At 38.3% G+C, this 19,805-nt stretch overlaps 3 protein-coding genes across 3 annotated transcripts; 2 read left to right on the plus strand and 1 right to left on the minus strand.

Annotated features, from left to right (window-relative positions):
• Positions 1 to 8: 8 nt before the first annotated feature.
• LOC9655100 (Werner Syndrome-like exonuclease) lies at positions 9 to 1,604 on the plus strand. Its single transcript, XM_002983402.2, has 5 exons — positions 9 to 247; positions 376 to 558; positions 615 to 745; positions 792 to 1,061; positions 1,118 to 1,604. Exons 1-5 carry the CDS (start codon positions 43 to 45, stop codon positions 1,172 to 1,174), a joined length of 846 nt encoding a protein of 281 aa, XP_002983448.2. The 5' UTR covers positions 9 to 42; the 3' UTR covers positions 1,175 to 1,604.
• Positions 1,605 to 10,205: 8,601 nt separating this feature from the next.
• On the plus strand, positions 10,206 to 11,585 carry LOC9654936 (pentatricopeptide repeat-containing protein At4g02750). The gene has a single exon (XM_024688510.1). It carries the CDS (start codon positions 10,206 to 10,208, stop codon positions 11,583 to 11,585), a length of 1,380 nt encoding a protein of 459 aa, XP_024544278.1.
• Positions 11,586 to 11,942: 357 nt separating this feature from the next.
• On the minus strand, positions 11,943 to 13,969 carry LOC9654937. Its single transcript, XM_002983495.2, has 6 exons — positions 13,417 to 13,969; positions 13,229 to 13,353; positions 12,984 to 13,175; positions 12,727 to 12,934; positions 12,371 to 12,677; positions 11,943 to 12,311 (listed from the first exon to the last, which is right to left on the minus strand). The coding sequence occupies exons 1-6, from the start codon at positions 13,948 to 13,950 to the stop codon at positions 12,058 to 12,060; spliced, it is 1,620 nt and encodes a 539-aa protein (XP_002983541.1). The 5' UTR covers positions 13,951 to 13,969; the 3' UTR covers positions 11,943 to 12,057.
• Positions 13,970 to 19,805: the final 5,836 nt, after the last annotated feature.

The raw sequence follows: 19,805 nt of genomic DNA on the forward strand, positions 1-19,805 counted from the left end.
GTTTGACTATAGGGCTCTGCTTTTTTAGGGCTCTTGGGCGGGATGGTCCCGGTGGAATGGGTGGATGCCGACGAGTGGGCGGCCATCGAGCTCGCATTGAGCGCCGTGGAGCCCAGATCGGACACGCTGGCAGGGCGACGCGGCATTCAACCCCAGGAAGCGGCGATGGCGAGCGATGAACGTCCCGACGCGAAGAGGGTACGTAGGCAGCTGCCTGCTTCGTGGCTTACTCCTCCTGTTAGTCAATGTGAGTTTCTCTAGCAGTATGATCTTGCTGCTTTGCTTGCATTGCTCTTGATTGCTTTGCAATTCTTTTTCTCCCTCTCTCTCTGTGTTTATTTTTTTTGTTGTGTTTTATTTCATTCGTGCTTGTAGATGGAGCGAAGAGCAAATTGCCTCGTCTGGAATTCAAGGGAAGGATTGTCTACTCGAGCACAGCGGAGGAGGCCGAGAGTGCCGCTGCCGAATTGCTGCAAAGCATTGAGTCCTTGAAAGCCGACGGCACACGGGACATAGTCTTGGGATTTGACACCGAGTGGAAGCCTTCATTTGAACGAGGTAAAGAGATCTTTGCCAAAGAATTCACTTGGTTTTTACTCTCCTCTTTGACGCAGGAGCTGTGCCCGGAAGAACTGCAGTTTTGCAGCTGTGCCTGGACAGCTCTCGGTGCTACGTTTTCCACATTTTCCACTCGGGAATCCCTCCACAATTACAGAAACTCCTGGAAGAAGAAACAATCTGGAAGGTATCCTAGAGGTTCGATCAGCTTCTTCTTTCTTAAATCCTTTCAGGCTGGTATAGGAATAAGTGGAGATGTCTCTAAACTGAAGCTCGACTATGGCGTCACTGTGACTGGGAGTGTCGACCTCTCCGCCTTGGCGAATCAAAAGCTCAAAAGAAGTCAGAGCTGGAGCCTGTCAAGCCTCGCGGAAGAACTTACGTGCAAAGTGATTGACAAGCCCACGGACATTCGATGCGGTGACTGGGAGCTCCAGCCTTTATCTCCAGCACAACTTAGCTACGCTGCCACTGACGCTTTCGCATCACTCCATCTCTATCAGGTACGTAATGAAGCTCTCCTTCAAAATCGCAACTGAACGTTTCTGTTTTGCACCAGGCGCTTGCTAGTTTCTCCAATCCAGTGATCCAACAAAGTCCCAGCGAACAAAAGTAATACTTCATCTACGGGTTTCCCAGTGTCAAGGCATGACCACGGCGGAAACTCTAAGAACAGTTGTCCAAGGCTCCGGGTTACGATCATCAGCACCACCAAGCACAGTGCGTTTCTCTGCGTTTTTTAGCTCTCCGCTCCGGCTGAGAAGATCTACAAGAATGCATCCGACGCAACAATGCGATGGTCTTCCACCATTCTAGCGAAACAGGCGAAATTCGTCAAGCAAACCAGACGAGGAAAGAAACCTGGTTTGGCTCGACACCATCAAGCTCAGTAGCTGCAAACTCCTGCCTTCTCCAAGGCGTGTGAGGCCACCATGGCCGTCCACAGGACCACATTTCTCTATCTTCCAAATGCCCATTTTGGGCATGCTTGAAACAATATTGTCCATGATATAATATTGGGCTCTTTGATGCCATGGAGTTTCAAAGGTCTGTTTTGATTTCTCTAAATTCTGGCAAATGCATGTGTGCGTCACATAGAGAGAGACAAAAAGCCTGCTCTATGTTTCCAATCGGATGCAAGCCAACAGCATTGTGTTGCAGCACAGCCTACATTGAATCAAACACTCACTTTGCAGTGCCAAAATCACCCCCAAGTGGCATGATGTTCCACGAGAAGTTCTAGCATCTTGCTAAACGTATATTCTGCAGCATATGCCTGCAACAGCATCGAAAAGATTCCGGGCATCTTCTGCGGGCACAATTTAAGAGAGAGAGTTTTCTACAAAGTGGATATGCTGAAAGAATCCCAACCACCCAAGCTGGGAATATACTCTAATACCCGAAGCGCATCCTCCACATAGATCATCTCCCATTTTGGGAAAAGTGTCGAATGCGAGTCCTCTTGTGTCATGGAACAGTAAACTTACTGCATTGTTTCCTGCAACGAAGTCCAGGGACAAGGCAGCATGTCCCAATTAGAAGCACTAAGCGTTACAATCGATTGCAGCATCACTTGCGGGATATGTGGCAATGGTAGTGAGGGAGAAGCCACGGAGAGTGCTATCCAAAGTAATCCAGAGTATATTACGAATGCTGATTCCAAGTCTGTAGCAAGGCGAGGCTCACAAGTAGTTAAAAGTTTGCAAAAAGAAGCAATTCTCCTGCGTCTGACTGTTACAAGACCGGAATTGACAAACCACATTTAAAATAAGTTCATTTTCTATGTCAGTTTCAAGAAAAACTTACGTCCTTATTGTACAATCTAGAAAGACTTCAGCCTCGTTGATAACATTCTGTTTCAAAGAGACCCCTTGCCTTGCAAGGTTCCATTCATGCCACCAAAACTGGTTGACAGTGACTCAAATGCCACCACCTGCAGTCATGACAAAACTCAGCTGATCCAAAATTCAATCACTTGAGTCTGCTCGGCCTTGCATGAGCCCTTATGTCCTTCTTTATCCAAGCTGCTCAAGCATTGTTGGCAGATGGAACGTAGGAATGCTGAAGGCTTGGGGATAGCCAGGGTGAGTATTTCAAACATTGGAACTTTTTATTGGTTGCCAACGTCGGTGAGACTTTTTTTTCTCCAGACCTCATTATGGCACTGCAATCAAGTATAATAGCCCATGGAACCACCAGGGCTGTTCTCGTATATGTAAGAACTTCCAATTCGATTGGATTGTGCATTGGAAGAACAATGTTGGACACCGTTCAGACCCCTTCTTCCAAGTTGGAAATTCTATTCGATTGGATGTGCGTTGGAAGCAAACCTACTCTTGTCTATACACGTAAAAGAAAAGCAAGCTCACAAAGCACACTTACCAAACAGTCACTATGACACAATGGTTGATTCCAGCTCATAGCCATGGTTGTGGGCTGGCTGGCCCTTGATGTCTACCATGGCTTAGCCTTAATGGTTATGGGATGCTTGCCATTCTGAAGAGATTATGAAATATTCTAGCTTGAACCTAGCTATAATTTCTACGGAAATATCTACGAGACCAGGCTAGCATAGAAATGCACTTCTTGTGGCCACGACAAAACTTATTAAGAAATATTGACAATCAATCATTGGGATCTCATAGGCTCCTTAAGCATTTCCACACTCACATACATCCAAAGAGCAGTGATTGTCTTTGGATCCCACCATCTATATAGTGAGAAGGAATTGTATTCGAGGATCAAGAGCATGAATATACTCCTGCCAAAGTTCCAACTAGATTAGATCAGATCTTGTTTGCAACATTAAGCATTCTGGAAGAGGCGATTGAGCACAAGATCAATCCATCTAGATCCCCTAACCCCAAAAGGGTCCTACCAAGGACGAAACACCACTTGAACAGTGAGAATGCAGGTCTAGTAGGCCATTTACAAAATGCTAAAACGCTAATCTACCATGACTATAACGATCTTGGTTTGGCCAAGTTGCAACCCTAATAGCCATAACCATTCATCATACTTTTTTTATAATAAAATTTTACTTATTGTAAGGGGTGTAAGGTTTGTAAATACATGTATATATATACATATATTGGCTAGGTAATATACTAATTATAATATTATAGCATATTTATAATATTTATAATATTGGGATTAAATCTAATCCATCCATTTTTGTATATAAACAAAGATTTAAACCCTAATTAATATACTTATTCTTATATCCCGAACATTCACATTGGTGGAAGTGAGTGGTATTACAATTTATTCTTGAAAGGCAAAACTTTTTGGCAATACTTTACTCTAATGTTTGGGATTGTGTTTTTTGTTCTTATTTCTTCATTCTCTTTTAAATCTAGATCTATATTAGCTTTTTACAAAATCTAAAACTCTAGCTATTATTGTGTTTAAATTTATTTTTTCATTTGATTTGTTTAAATTTAAATTTACAACATTCTCTTCTTTTACCATATCATATTATCATTGATCAAGGAGTATCTCACTTGAGGCTACTAATGTTGCTTCATCGAATTGAACTTTTGGTGTTGTAAGATATGATTATATTAGTGTTGCACATCTTTGATGTGTTGCCATCTTCAACTTTTGTGTAATGTGATTACACAATTTGTTTTGTTCTTGGTGTTCTACCATTTCCCATTAATGTGGAGTATAATCATGACATCTATTGGCGAGCTTGTAATCTAGTTCTTGAAGAATGTTTAAAGATTGAGTGTATGGGAAAATGATGTATATGAACTCAAGTGGATTTCAAATCATTTTGATAAATTTGATTATTATGGAAATAGCTTTAAAGATGAAATAGAGATTTCATAGGGTAGGTATCAATTATTCAATTTGCCATTTGATCCTTTCTTTTTACTTTTTCTTCTTTCCCAATCCTTTTTTATTTCTTAGCTTGAGCCACCTTCTTATATTTTTAGTGTTTCTTCCTCATCTACAGTGTTTCCTTTTCATAGCATGTCAATCATTTATGACTCTCATGATTTCATTTTTAGTCTAGCATTGAGTTGAGTATTTTCTATCCTTCTCATACTAATCTAAATGTTGAGCATGTGTGGGAAGTTAAGAATCTTAGTTTTGTTTCTTTGGCAAAGTTTTTAATCAATTCTAGTGTTAAGTATTCCTTTGTTCCAAAAGTTAAGTCACTTTGGCTAAAGTTTCAAGTTAAATGCATATCACTAATTGTGAGTGCCAATTAGAGCCTTTGTTTTATTGTTCTTACTAAAGAGTTTATGTGTTCTTTTGAGAGTGTGGACATTTCTATTAATTTTCCCATCTCAAATGTTGAGTTATGTGTTAAGGAGGTTGAACAATGTGAATCTTTTACTTCTCTCATACTGCCTGAAGTATTTTATAATAGAAAGTTTTATGTTTTCCAAAGCTTTAAACATATGTCCTTTTTATTTCCTCGTTTTTGCATTGACAACTACTAAAAATTCCTCTTCTTTATCCTCTTTCACACTATTTCTTTTTCAATTTTTTTTGCTTTCTTATATTTTCTTTAACATTTCAAACTTTTTTTTCTTTGGAGGGGGTAGAGGAAACAGATAGGAGTTCGGCCCCAACAATAGAGTGAAGATGAGTAGATACAATAGTAGAGTGAGAATAAATAATATAAATTGTGAAGTGAGGATGAGCATAATGATTATAAACAAAACATCCAACCCCAATATAATGAGGTAGAACAAATGCAATAGTGGAGTGAGGTTGAACATAAATGTTAGAATAAAAACAAACAAAACAAAGTATATACTTTAGAACTTTTTTTCTTTTAAGGAAAGGATAAGAAGGATGTGGAGGATAAATGAAGTTAGTCTAACCTCCTATATATAGTGTTAGGCAAAGATAATAATTGTGAGTTTAAGTTAATATTGGTCTCAAATGTTGACTAAAGGGAAGACACAAAGGTAGGTTCTACTTATAGTTTTAAATCCAAATTAATGGTGGTTTTGGAGGATTGTCGACAGACAAATTTAGAGATGAGATACATTGTTTACTGCAATAGTGTTTTATAAACTATAGTGGCTCTCAAAATTCCTTATTTCAGTTCAAAGTTATGGCTTTGTGGTTGTTTTGAGCATTCAGGAGCTATATACGAAGTTGCAATTAGTTCATCAAGATTTTGTAGTTGACTAATACTTATGCCATAGCTTTGGGTTTTATTTCAATCATAGTTGTCAACAATTTTATTATTGGTTTTATGAGAGTTTTAGATTCTTATAATAGTTTATAATCGCCCAACAAAAATTCCAGATGTTCCACCTGACTTATTATTATCACCTTTTCATCTTCCAGAAGAGAGGATTGTGTTGTAAGCAACCAAAGAGAATGACTTGAAAGACGATCCATAAGGTTCAAATATAGAGGGAAAGAGATCATGAATAAGAGTGCACCCCTTTTTCCAATCGGTTAAAGGTCTTGGGATATTTGGGGTTAAGCGTCCTTGGGTTTGAATAGTACTGGGTTGGGTGACCTCCTGGAAAGTCTAAACTCAAAAGGTTACATTTGGTATTAGAGCGGTCTCATGGAAAGTCTAAATTCAAGAGGTTACATTTGGTATCAGAGCGGTCTCAGGTCCGACTCTGTTAATTGGCTAGGGGAATCACAGGTCCGACTCTGTTAATTGGCTAGATGCTTTATTTCGTTAAAGTGGGACTTTTCATTATCCCACTTATGGTGTGTGGCCACATGCCATTTTTATAACAACAATAAAAAATTGAAGTTTTAACTTTATAATTTATAAATTAAAAACTTTTCATATGATTTTGTGTTATAATAATGTGAAATATAAAAAAATAAATTAAAAAACTGATAGAAATATTAATAAATATTAATTAAGTACTAGGAAATGGCATGTGGACACATGCTAATTAATGTCCCACTTTACTGAATAAGTCCCACTTTAACGAAATAAAGCATCTAGGGGAATCACACCACATGTTAATTAACATCTAGCTGGTTCAATTTGCTCTCACTGGGTCCGACTCTGTTGGTTGACTAGAGGAATCACACCACATGTTGATTAACATTTAGCTAGTCCAGTTTGCTCCCATTGGGTCCGACTCTTGATCTGAGGGGTAGGGTGTCAAGAGAGCGGGGCTCTCGGGAGAACTACGACTCTCAGCTTCCATTCACAAGGGCGTGAACTTGCATCGGTTAAGGGTCTTGGGATATTTGGGGTTAAGTGTCCTTGAGTTTGAATAGTACTGGGCTGGGTGACCTCCCGGGAAGTCTAAACTCATGAGCTTACATGTGTAAGGGGTGTAAGGTTTGTAAATACACATACATAAAGATATATATATTACCCTGGCTAAGTAATACACTAATTATAGTACTATAGTATATAAACTATCTATTTGGGACTAAATGTGGTCCATCTATTTTGTATATGAGCAGGATTCTAAACCCCAATTAATATACCTATTCTCATATCATGAGCACTCATATTATCAAATTTCAAGGATGCCTATAATTAGATTAGCCAAATTGATATTCAAGTAATTAGAGAAAAAGGATATTATGAAATTAGATATCAAAGATTACATCAATTTATTGCAAAATTTCTGATTTATAATAGCAAATTAATCTCTTTCCACATTTTTTTTATAGAGAAGAAATAAAGATCTTACTTAATTAGATCACTTTAGTGGTTGATATGTTATCTAGTGTCACTATAATTTATCAGAATTTTGCAGGTCAATTTTCTAGCTTTGTTTTCTCTGTCTATGTTTTGCTATTTAGATAAAACTCCGTATCTTCACCATGTTGGTTGTAATGATATTGTCTTAGTACCCCTTTTCTCGTAATTTATTAGTAAATTTCCTTTTATTTCAAGAAAGGGGCCCAAATCTTGCTCATGTAGGCTCATGTCCTGATGTAAACTGGGTCAGCTAAAAGTTTTATATTTTATTTTTTACATAATTTAAATAAATATTTAACAAGTGAAAAATAGAAATTTTTATGGACAAACTGTGACTATATTTGTTTTAGGTGGAGGTTATATCCAAGCACAAAAGTCATATGGTACAACAAATTTTGATGAGTTGGGAGCTGGCACAAAGCACAAAATTTAGCATGTTTAAAAATTTTATTGATAAAAAATTTAAGTATGTCCTCACTACAAACACTAGAATAATTCCTTTTAAAAGTATTTCTTGGAAACTTAGTCATGGATTAAATTGCATATCACCAACACCATTAAACAAGATGGGTGTAATTGAAAAGATTTACCTTAAATGGAAGGAGGTGATACATAAACTCATATACTGGTTCAGATTAATATGAAATATATAAAAAAGATTCATAAACTACTTTATGGCAGTAGGTTCAAACCAAGAAATAACAACAATAAATAATACAAAAATGACAAAACATGGCTTTACATCTAACATTTAATACAAATGAGTCTAAAGGTGTTACTATCTAGAATATCTAGATATATTCTTTAATCTAATTACTTCTTTAATATATTTGTAATTAATGTTTAATATTAATATTTTTAGTACTCAATAGCTTGATTGAATATAGAAACATTGTCACTACCATGTGAGATAAAGGTCCCAGCCAAGAAACCCTAACTTGAACCTTAAAGGATTCTATCTCTGGAAGAAATTTGCCACAAAAGTATTATCCTCCTTAACAGGCTGTGGCTCGCCCGTTAACTTGATTCAACCGTTGGCAGCCATCAGATCGAATCAGGTTCTCTGTGAGAACATGGCTGACAACTGCAAAGTTCTCCAAAACCTAGTTGCCAGCTGCCAGGTTCTAGAGAACTAAGCTACCAGCTGCCAATTCTGGAGAACCTTCTCATCCTCAAATAACATTCTTCCACGTGTCCATTAACGGTCTCGCCACAGCTTGTTAAGGCCGTTCCACAAGCACAGGCTCGCTCATTCCCTCCAGAACGCACTCGCCAAGCTAATGCCTGGCTCGCCTATTCTGGGCGGGAACATGCTTGCCCTACCCGGGAACTCCTTCTTCCCAAACTACACCCACTTCACCTGCAACATCACTGAGCATTTGTGGAGCATCACTGCATAGGAATTCGCATTGCTGCAATGCCAGCCGGGCAGATCCACCACCATGCAAGCCAGGAACCCACGTGGCATGCCGTGGCAGTGGACATGTCACATATGAAATGCATAATGCAGCTGTTATATTTCTCACGTACTTCTAAGCGTTGTCTAGATTAGGCCTCAACACTGTCTCACTGGTTTCCAAACTGGGAGAGGCTCTAAGGACACTGTCCTTAGCAAACCGGCCCCAACTATGCTTGCCACTTATGTTCCTATCAGAACTCCTGGGAGGAAGATTGTGGAAACTCTAACTCCGGCTCTAGGAGGATTTCAGTTAGGAGTATGATGTTTTGAAGAAAATTCTAGATGTTCTGCTCCCAAGATGACTCTACTCTTTCATACCTGGGTACGTGCCGCTGTTTTACACACCGCATTGTCAATTCCTGACGTACGTATATGGGCATACCCTATTCGCAGCAGCTTGGATCAAAAGTCGGGTGATGACCTACAACATTCTAAATATTGAATTCGTAATTTCACTGCAATAAATCACAGCTAAATTGTGATCTTTACTAAAATCCCTTCCTAGGAAATATTTTGATCCAGAAATATGGATGCGCTTCCCGTTTTCAATTAAATGGAGGTTCCTGGCATGGTGGAGGTTTCAAGGCATGGGCGCTGTTTGATGCAATGCCACAAAGGACAGTGGTGGTTTGGAACTAGATCCTTTCAGCATATTCCCAGAACAACTATTTCTCGGAAAGTGGGACACCCAGAAGATGCTTTTCGATGCCATGTCCGAGCACACTTTGGTATCTTTGATGCAGGCATATTCGCTTCTATACAGATGCTGCAGCATATATTTTTAGCAAGATGCTGGAAAGTCAATATATAAATACTCTGGCAACTGCATAAACTAGTGTCACAGCGGCTCTCTCTTAGAGACAAAAAGCTTGTTCGATGTTTCCATCCTTGATAGCTGAGCGTATTGTGTTGCAGCATAGCCGACAGAGCTCCCGCATCGTATCGAACACTCTCTTTGCACCGCCAAATCCGCATATTCCACAATCATAAAAGTCCCCACTGGGATTATTTCATATGTATTTGCTTTAAAGTTTTTTACAAGATATTTATGTAACATTATATTAGTTATTATCAAAAATTCATTCCTTGAGTATTAAACTTTTTTCAATTCCTAAGTTCAAAACAGACATTTTTAAATCCTTAGTAAGATCAAATCTAAAATGTCTAAGAAAATATTTAGTAAATTAGGTTTTCTTATACCGAAAAAGTTACATTACCCTTGAAAATTAAAAACAAAATAAATATATTATAGAATCTTTTCGTATTTGAAGGTTTCTGGATTCCCAGCAGTTGGCTAGGATCATTACCGGTCTAGGGAGGAAAGATACAATGTCATCCTAGGTGTAGCTCCGAGGGCTCCTTCAGGATTCACAGATAAAAATGGTTTTTGATATTTTCTGGACACTGGATCAGCTTTATGATCGACGACGTCATGAAGACAAGGAGTTTTCTTTCTTTCTTTTATAGAAAAGAAAGGAAGAAAAAGCACAAAAACAACCAGCCCTCTGATTGACCTACAAAGCTCTGATGCTGGAGGGATCTTGTGTGAGGCAAATTACGTGGTCGCAAACGGCACTGGAGAAGCTTGTTTCTACCTGTGATAAATCACAGCTAAATTGTGTCGAAGAGTTAATCTTTACCAGCGAGAACGGTAAAAAGCCCTTCCTAGGAAATACTTTGATCCAGAAATATTGGACCTTTGGCTGTGTGGAGGATGCGCTTCGGGTTTTCAATCGACTGGAGGTTCGCAATATCTTCTCGTGGTCTATCATGGTGGGAGTATATTCCCAGCTTGGGAATCTTTGCGAGGCACGGGCGCTGTTTGATGCAATGCCGCAGAGGACAGTGGTGGTTTGGAACTCGATTCTTTCAGCATATACCCAGGACAGGGAGCACAGCGACTTTGTAGAAAACTATTTCTCCAAAATTATGCCCGAGTGGGACGTGATATCGTGGAATGTGATGATTTCCTTCTACGCCCAGGCGGGGCGCCCAGAAGATGCCCGGAATCTTTTCGATGCCATGCCTGAACACACTTTGGTTTCTTGGACAGCACTGTTGCAGGCATATTCGCTCGGCGGGCATACACAAGCTGCAGCATATACTTTTAGCAAGATGCCGGAAATCAACAGCTTCTCGTGGAACATCATGATTGCGGAGTATGCCGCTGTCGGGGATTTTGGCGGTGCAAAGCGAGTGTTTGACTCAATGCCGGAGCTCTGCAGGCTGTGCTGCAACACAATGCTGTCGGCTTGCATCCGGGCTGGAAACATAGAGCAGGCTTTTTGTCTCTATAACGTGATGCAAGAGAGAGACACTGTGACGCATAACGCAATGGTTTATGCATTTGCCAGAGCTGGGTATTTTGAGGAATCAAAGCGGATCTTTGAAACTATGCCCGAGTGGGACATAGTCTCGTTTAATGCTGTGTTTGAAACTGCGTGCGCGAATATGGAAAGCTTGGATAGATTAAAACATGCTTTTATGGAAATCAAAGAGACCAACATTATATCATGGACAATATTGTTTCAAGCATATGCCCAAAGAGGGCATTTGGATTCTGCCACAAAAGTTTTCGAAACTGTTCCAGTAGAGAAAAATGTGGTCCTGTGGACGGCCATGGTGGCCTCGCACGCACACCTTGGAAAAGGCGAGAAGACTTTGGAGTTACTGAGCTTGATGGAGCTCGATGGTGTCGAGCCAAACCAAGTTTCTTTCCTCTTTGTGCTAAGTTCGTGCAGCCATGTTGGTTTGCTTGACGAAGCTTTTGCCTGTTTCGCTAGAATGGTGGAAGACCATCGCATTGTCGTGTCGGATCAACACTACTGCATTCTTGTAGATCTTCTCAGCCGGAGTGGAGAGCTAAAAAACACAGAGAAACACCAGCACTGTGCTTGGTGGTGCTGATGGTCCCTTGGACAACTGTTCTTAGAGTTTCCGGGGATCTCGATTGTGGTCAGGGGTTTTACTTTTGTTGGATCAGAGAAACTGGCAAGTCACTAAAACTAAGCGTTTTCAATTGCGAGAAGTTCATTACGTAGAGGTGATGGAGTCATGCGAAAGCGTCAGTGACAGCGTAAGTCACCGCATCGAATGTCCGTGGGCTTGTCAATCACTTTGCACGTAAGTTCTTCTTTGAGGCTTGACAGGCTCTAGCTCCGACCCAGGCGGATTATGGTCTCCTTGGTTGGAGAGCCACGGAATCCCAATAAACAAAAATCAAAAGTAACATGCTCTAATAAACGTGATACCGTTAGGCTTTTGTTTAAACCAAAACCAACAGGCAGAGACAGCTAGAGTTCTTACTGAGCTATACAGTTTCTTGATCAAAACATCTTCTACAAATCAGATTACCAGGCAAAACGGAACGTTAACTCTTTCAGCAGATCCTCTGTTTCTTCCGCATACGGACAATCTCCAGCTGCGGAGGTGTCTTCTTCGGAAGAAAAATGATCACCTGTTGGTTGTCGTACTCCCAAAAGGACTGATTAGTATCGACGGACGAGAATTCAAACACAATGCTGAGGCAGCACTCGTCCTCCACAGGCTCCTCGTTGCTGTAAATCTTCACCATGTCCAGACACGTCTTTTGCAGGTCACCTTTCACAGGGCCAGATACAATGTCTATTCTCCCTGCAGCAACCACAATATCAGTCAGCATGCATCGTCAAGAGGCCACACACCACACTAACCTGCAAATCTCGGTAGTTTGAGACGGATGACATACTTGTCTTCCGACTCCTTGATGCTGCACAGTTCCCCTTTTGTTGCCTTCAGCTCAGATTCGTACAGCACCAGGTTCCGCTCAAAGACTCTCGCCTTGAAGAAGTTCCGCTGCTCTTTACGGATTTCTACGAGTCTTTGCTGGTATATGTCTTCAACCATTTCCGGCGTCCACGCAAGGAATTCATTTCCGACGTGTATCCTCATGAAGCCCTGAACGAAGTTGTAAGCGTCCTCAAGGTCTGTTGCGAGATTGCCAGTAACCAGTTTCTTCCTCTGAAAATGCGGTGATGAGAACGAGCTGTAAGAATTGAGATCAGCTTACCATATCGGGTTTTACGTAGTAAACCCCGACCAGACACTTGGAGTTCCTTCGAGTGAGCGTTGTGCCGGTTTTCCTTTCATATTGGACCTTGCGCGTATCATATTGTGCTTGCAGTTCCTCCAGAGTACCTGGCACCAGCTTATACGATTCCTCGGGGAAGGAGGTCTTCAACCAGTCTCTCATACCGGAAACATGCTTCTTGTACGCCCTGAAAGGAAGAATATGAGAAATATGTTTAGTGCTGTCGTCTCACTTACGCGTAGCTTTCTGGAGTGATCTCGCCGTCGCAGACTGTCACGAATCCAAAAATGTCCAAAATCCCATAGTTGTACACATCGTTGGCCCAAACAAAGGTATACAGTCGATCAACGGGGTGAAATTCCTCGAGCTCCCTCAAAAGCTCGTTACAGCCAGATGAACCCGACTGAAATGTGTCCTCGTCTTTCAAACTGGACCAACATTCGTTAGTGCCTGCTGCGAGGGGAAAACGGATTTAATTTACCTCCATTTAGCTTCAGTGACGGAAACCGGCAGCCAGAACTCGGGCTTCACGTAAGGATAATGCTTCTTCATCCACTGGATTAATTCAACGTTTTTCACTTTGCTCTTGAAGTCGCAACGCCACCGCTGTAGCACAACGAAGCACGTAAGTTGCAGGCAGGCAGATCATTTCATAAGGCTACTTCTTACCTTGGGTTCGTCCTTGTACTCGACCTCGTGGTATTCCCGCATGTCCGTCTTTACCTCGAAAACAGCGTTTCCGTCGTCGTCACGAATTATCTCACCATTCTCGTCGCGTTGCACGACATAGAATGTGACTCCTTCCACTTCTGCAATCATGTCTCGATCACGGGGAATCACGTACCGAAAGCCGGGAAACAGCGAGCCCATGTGAATTCTGGCTTGAGATTCAGTAGCTACCTCAGAAAAGCAGCGCTTCGTCTCAGCTGGTCCCCGACTGATCTTGTCAAGAATAGAATCAAGTGTCGCCTGCCTCAAGCCGACATAAGTCTGATCCATCTTGTCGTCTGATGGAAAGTTGCCGGAACAAGATACTAGCGGATGCTGGAACATGAAGGAGGCTGCAGTTGCTTCGGATGGCGGACAGTTCAAGAGAGACCTTGTCCTGCTAGAACCCGGGCTAGCCGGGGTAACAGGAGGCACTGTAACCGGAATAGCAGGAGGCGCGACCGAGGAAGCCGATGGAACCGGATCTACATCCATAGCTACTGGACCTCGGCACTTCCAGAACCCTACCCTAAACCCTAAACATTTCTCGCCAGGGTTAACAAAATAGTTTACGAATTTATTTATTTAAATATAATTTTTGTATGTAAAAATATAATATAAAGTTTCTATGATTTATTGCTTATAAACTAATTTTTTTTAAAAATACTCACATAATAATCTTTAAAAGATTATTATGCATTGCATGTAGCAATGTTTAGTTTGCTTAATAGTAGTGTTATTCTTACTTATTAATCTAATTGATCAAATAAAGTTTAAAATTATAAGCATATTTGTAATTTATAAACACAAGATTAATCTTGTTGCATATCAACCATTAGAAGATAAAATAAAAAAGAATAAACTAGAAAGGGTTTTAGAAAGTTTATAAATTATAATATAAGATTAATTTAAATGAATAATAACCGTTAGATGGTAGAATATCCTAGAATACTCAAGCATATTTTAGGTATATCTACTACCATCTCAACCCCCTATAAGTTTTGTTTAAGAAAACCAAAAACCACTCATTACCAAAAAGTTTATATATATCCTAAGTCTGTCCATTTATGGCCCAATGTCCATCTATTTATAGCCCAACTTTTCTTCCATCAATAGCCTTAATATTACCTGTTTGTTGCCGCAAGGAAGAGTGAGGATGGTGTGGGACAACAATATTTTCCAAGTAACTACAAACAAGCCTAAAGACATTAGAGTAAAAATAAGCAAATTTGTTACCTTTGGCATTAGAAATTCCAAGACTTCATTCTTTCTCTTATTTTTTTTTTCTCATTGCTTCCTCTTTTTTCTCCCTTTTTTTTTCAAAGCTTCCAATTTTTTCTTCTCTACTGCTTCAATTTTTCTGGTTGCTACTTCTTTCCTCTCCTTTTTCTTGATGGCTACTGCTTCTTTCTTTCTTTTTTATTGCTGCTTCTTATCTTTCCCTTTTCCATGTAGCCCTTTCTATTACTTTCAATTTTTTCTGCTTCTCATGTGCTTGTTTTGTAGTAGCAATTGCTTTAACACTTGTGAATTCTAGACTTGTTAAAACAATTCTAGCACTAGCTTGCAACATTAGTCCAAGTCAAGGATGATTTTAGCCCCTAAAAATAATTTTGCATGCAAGTATGCCACCTTATTGTTTTCTAATTGCCATCCAGGCACATCTACGTGTTGCTTGTGCTACTTAGTTCGATGCTTTGGCAAAGCTCTTGGGAAACAAAGCTGTAAATAAATGAGAACTAAGAAGTGTTTTTTACCTAGCTACTCAAGCTGTCTAAGAAGTTTAGGATGCTCAAGCTGGTCAAGATGACTACTTGCTTGTTACTCAGGCTGCACTAAATGCTGTAGATGGACCTCAAGTTGCACTTGATCCTCATGTTGTTTGGGCTGCACTAGATCCTACTCAAGTTCTAGTTCATGATTGAGGTGGCTTCTAATCTCTTAGTCTCCTAGCTCTAACGTGTTTTCAAAGTTTGCTTCAAAGTAGTTGAGAAATATTGCATGGAGTGTACTTGGACCAAAGTGAGTGTCCATGGCATTCTTGTTTAATGAGTATAAACCATTTGCTCTAAAATTGGATTGAATGTTTGCAAGTGTCAAAGCCATAGCCATGGCTCTACTAGATAATTATGCAAGATCTCCACGATTGACTTCATGTCCTAGATGTCCAAGAGTGTGTTCATCCATGCACTACTTGAAGTAACACTTGTATGGCCCAAAACATGCAATGTGTAACGGCTGCATGAAGTATCTGTTGAAAGAAGAATCACATCCACACCTAACATTCTTGTTGTGTCAAATGTAACCTTTGTGACATGGGATCTATGGCTATCAACAATGAGAGCATGGCAATTTGTAAGCAAGCATCCACCAAATACTAATTTCACAAATTGTTCAAGCTATTGTGGCCACAAGTTGTTTGTCATCCAAACTTTTGATGGTGAATGCATCTCCAACTTCACAATTTGCAATCCAATTTTGCATCCTCCACTCACCTTTGAAAATATAAAAGTTAAGTATTCATCCACCTGCTACATTTATGGCCACTAGAACAATTATATGCTCTGTGTTGTTTAAGACAATTTGGTAATTGGATATTGCACTTCAAGCAGCCAACACTTTGACACCTCTAGAAAGATTAGCTTGAATGCCAATTTCACCAATATTTCAAATGTGATCTACCTCATAGTTATTTCTAGTGTAAGTTTCTTCCAAATTTTTCTAGAATTATGCCATAACTACTTTTAAGGACTTTGCTTGTTGTAGCTCCAAAGCCTCAATTACTTTGTTATTGATCTCTGGATGTCTTTTATTAAAGCCTCAACACCATTTTTGACTTGGTCCTCCTTCTATCTAGGTAATTACTCTACTAGCAATTAACAACTTTGTTGCATCTTTCAGTTGATTGAAAGTGAGTGGATAATTTATTTCAACTCAAGCTTTCATTAAAGATGCAAGAGACTATTCTTCCAATGATATAAGAATGGTGGGAGGACCTAATTGTCTTGTGTTATGTTCTTTTAATTGATCACACAAAGTTGTTTGAGGTACATTGAATTCTTAAGCAACTTTTCTTTCAAATATGCCATATTCTTCCACCTCATTCATAACTTTCTTTATTGATTCTTTATTCCATATTTTAGTTGCATGTTTCTGGCTATGTGTTTTGGTTGGAGGCTCACTTATAAAACATGGACAAACAATAGAGAAGTTAAACATTTTTTTTTCTTTCAGCCTGACGATCTTTTACCTTTGCAATGCCAGGACATTGGCTTTTAGATACACTTTCAAGGATAAGAGCTACCAAACTTCTCTATACCATGGGCTAAAAGAAAGTTTAGTTAAAAATCTGAAATGGAAGTAGATAGCTACTTTTTGTTGCAAGGATGGCCCAAAATGGGATAACCTTTAGGAGTTGCAAGTGTTTGCGTATGAATTTCTGAAAGTTGTGTTCTTTTGCTCTATAATATGTTAGTTTCTTGTTGTAACTTTTTGACTAAGCAAAGGAGTGGCATGTGATGTATTTCATTTATGTATATTAAATGTTCCTTTCTCAAAACAATGGCATACCTCAAGATTTGATATGTTCTTTCCAACTTTTTCACTTTTCTTGCCCACTCTTGAGATATTTTGACCCTATGATGAAATGTAGTTTGATGAATAATTGAACTCAATAAATCTTTTGCTCTTACATTTTTATTAAGCTCTCTTATAAACTTAGAAATACAAATGATAGAAAACAATGGAATGAGTTCTTTTTCTTCCAAATGGCTAGATTTCTAATTGAAAGAAGTAAGATAGCACTCAAATCCATTGTAACCTAGAATGCCATAGAACGCACTGAAAAGTTTTCCATTTATCACATAAACATAGTTTGAGCCAAAGGTGGCCTAAGGTGAGATGGGCCCATAACCATAATTTCAATTTTCCACTATTATATTATTTCTTTGATTGGAACTAGAGTTCTAAAGGAGTATTATCCTTTGCAGTAATCAAAAAATTTCCAATTTAGTTAAGCTCCCAGCTTTCTATCAATTATAGAGCAAAATCCAACTTCTTCCTTAGCAATATAATTTCTACATATATGATATGAAAATGCAAATTTCTGTAGCTTTCACATTGGTGGAGATACAAGTAGCATTAATTGTCCCCAAAGAGTGTTTAAACTTGTGCTTTTTCTTTAGATCTAGTTTCTACATTATCTAAAGCTTTATTATTCTTCTTTTCTTTTATTTCTCTTTTTCTTGATGACAATGGTTTCAAATCCTATATATATATATATATATATATATATATATATATATATGCCATTGCAATGCTATCCCTTTTAAAGACAAATAAAAAACTCATGCAAACACCAAATACTATTTTAAGAATAATAAGTGGTGATCACAAAAGTAATATACAATGATTAAAATGTAATAGCTTAGTGGGGATTAAAGCATTCTTTCAAGTGTTTTAAAACATGCATTTAAGTGTGTTGAAAACACTAATAATATTTTTTAACAATTGCATCAGGGTTATTTGTCTTTTATACAATTTAATGTTTGTTTTTGGAGTCTCATGCTTCATACAAAGTTGAATATATTAGAGTTGATTAAATTGAGCATATTATATATTGTGGCAAATGTTTTATTAAAATTTTGTAGTGCTTCTGCATATATTTGCTTTAGCAACCCTTAATGATAACATAATACACTTTTCCCTCTTGTAGCCACATGTGCTTTAACTTAAATTCTAAAGTACTTTGATAAAAGTTGATATTGTTATTGCTCATGTTCAAGGACAAAAACATAAATAAAGTTATAATGTAAATCTTTTATATCATCTCCTGATAGCATAAGTCTATAGAACTTTAGTTTGTGGTGAATATGGAGGTGAAGTGGCTAAATCTTATAGTATTGAAAGATAAATTAATATAAACACTTTGAGCAAAACATTTGGATGTCAAGGTTGCATTTTTAAATACTATCTCTTTGGCTTTCTTTCTCAATTGTGTTCATTTTAACTATAGTTGCAAGTGAAAGTTGCTGAAGGCCACTCACTCTTTCAGTGGTGGTAACAACTCATGGTAAAGCTATAAGCTTAAAACTTATTTTTTTCTCTTTGTGATTACTTATGTATAATAGCTACTCTCATGGTTGCTAACAAAGAAAAATGGCAACATCAAGTATAGTGGAGCAGAGTGAAATAAGTTTAAAACTATATAAACAAAGTCTAATTGTTTTAAAGTGTGAAAGATACATTCTTGGACCTAAAGCCTTTCCTTACAACTTTTTTCATTATGTAGACATTCCTAAGGTTAGGTCTAAATTGTCCTCCAAATTTTTATAGGTAACATTTTCTCACATCTAGGACTCACTACTTTACAAATATTATATGTTCAAAGTTGATTAGTTAGTTGACAAGCTTGGACCAAGTTTACAAACCAATGGTCCTGACCAGCCTCATCTAAGTTGACTAAAGTGTTGACAAGCTTTAACTGAAACTAGACTTAGACTATGGACAAATTGGCCCAAGCTGCATGCAACACAGCTCTATACAAAAAAAACCCTAAAAAAAAATTCTTTAAAATACAAATAGAAACTAAAAACTTATAAGACTAATATCTTTTTGTTCTCCTGTCTTGCTCTTCTTGTCTCACTCAATTTTCTAGAAAAACAACAACTCTTACCTCCACTAGATGGAGAATATAAACCACTAGATGGAGAGCTATGCAATAGACTAGTGGTTGGTGTTATAGCACTAAGAAAACAAAAAGAAAAAACCTAGTATACATGTGATTCTTTGGGTTATCATAGAAAAAAGTGTCTTATAATGTGCAGAGATGCTTTAAGGTAATTGCTATTGTTAGTATTTAATACAATTCTTAGTAAAAAACTTTGAATTATTTGTAGTTTATACTTGAAAAAGCTATTGTAGTAAACTAGTTCTTGACTAGACTATTTACCATTTGCAAAACATGTCAATAAAATTTGTTATAGTGATGTCATATTGTAATACATAGTTTAGCTATGTAGTTTAAGGCTGAATTAACTTCTAATAGATATAACAATAGCTAAATGTAACTCCTAATGGTAGATTCATAAGTCAAATGTGCATATCTCATAAGAGCAATGCGTTAATTTGGAGATGGCCCACTTATTCCTTTGTCCAAATGCTTTGATTGTGATTTGCTTTTTCAAAATCTTAAGTTAGTTTTGATTTTTTTCAACTCTATTGAGTAACAACATTGATAATAAAGGGTCATTATAGCTCACTTCCCATTGATTTAGTGTGCTAATGTGACATTTTCTTTGGATAGTGTCAGGTAATATACTATATAACACTTTATGGCACTTTGTAATGAT

This window comes from Selaginella moellendorffii, unplaced genomic scaffold, assembly GCF_000143415.4.
Source record: "Selaginella moellendorffii unplaced genomic scaffold, v1.0 SELMOscaffold_58, whole genome shotgun sequence".
NCBI classification, from domain to species: domain Eukaryota; kingdom Viridiplantae; phylum Streptophyta; class Lycopodiopsida; order Selaginellales; family Selaginellaceae; genus Selaginella; species Selaginella moellendorffii.

Coding starts and splice junctions, on each gene's coding strand:
- LOC9655100 (XM_002983402.2), top strand. CDS start 43: ATGGTCCCGGTGGAATGGGTGGATGCCGACGAGTGGGCGGCCATCGAG. Junction 248..375: donor TACTCCTCCTGTTAGTCAAT/GTGAGTTTCTCT, acceptor TCGTGCTTGTAG/ATGGAGCGAAGAGCAAATTG. Junction 1,062..1,117: donor CATCACTCCATCTCTATCAG/GTACGTAATGAA, acceptor GTTTTGCACCAG/GCGCTTGCTAGTTTCTCCAA.
- LOC9654936 (XM_024688510.1), top strand. CDS start 10,206: ATGCTGGAGGGATCTTGTGTGAGGCAAATTACGTGGTCGCAAACGGCA.
- LOC9654937 (XM_002983495.2), bottom strand. CDS start 13,950: ATGGATGTAGATCCGGTTCCATCGGCTTCCTCGGTCGCGCCTCCTGCT. Junction 13,354..13,416: donor AGTACAAGGACGAACCCAAG/GTAAGAAGTAGC, acceptor GTTGTGCTACAG/CGGTGGCGTTGCGACTTCAA. Junction 12,935..12,983: donor ATCACTCCAGAAAGCTACGC/GTAAGTGAGACG, acceptor TCTTCCTTTCAG/GGCGTACAAGAAGCATGTTT.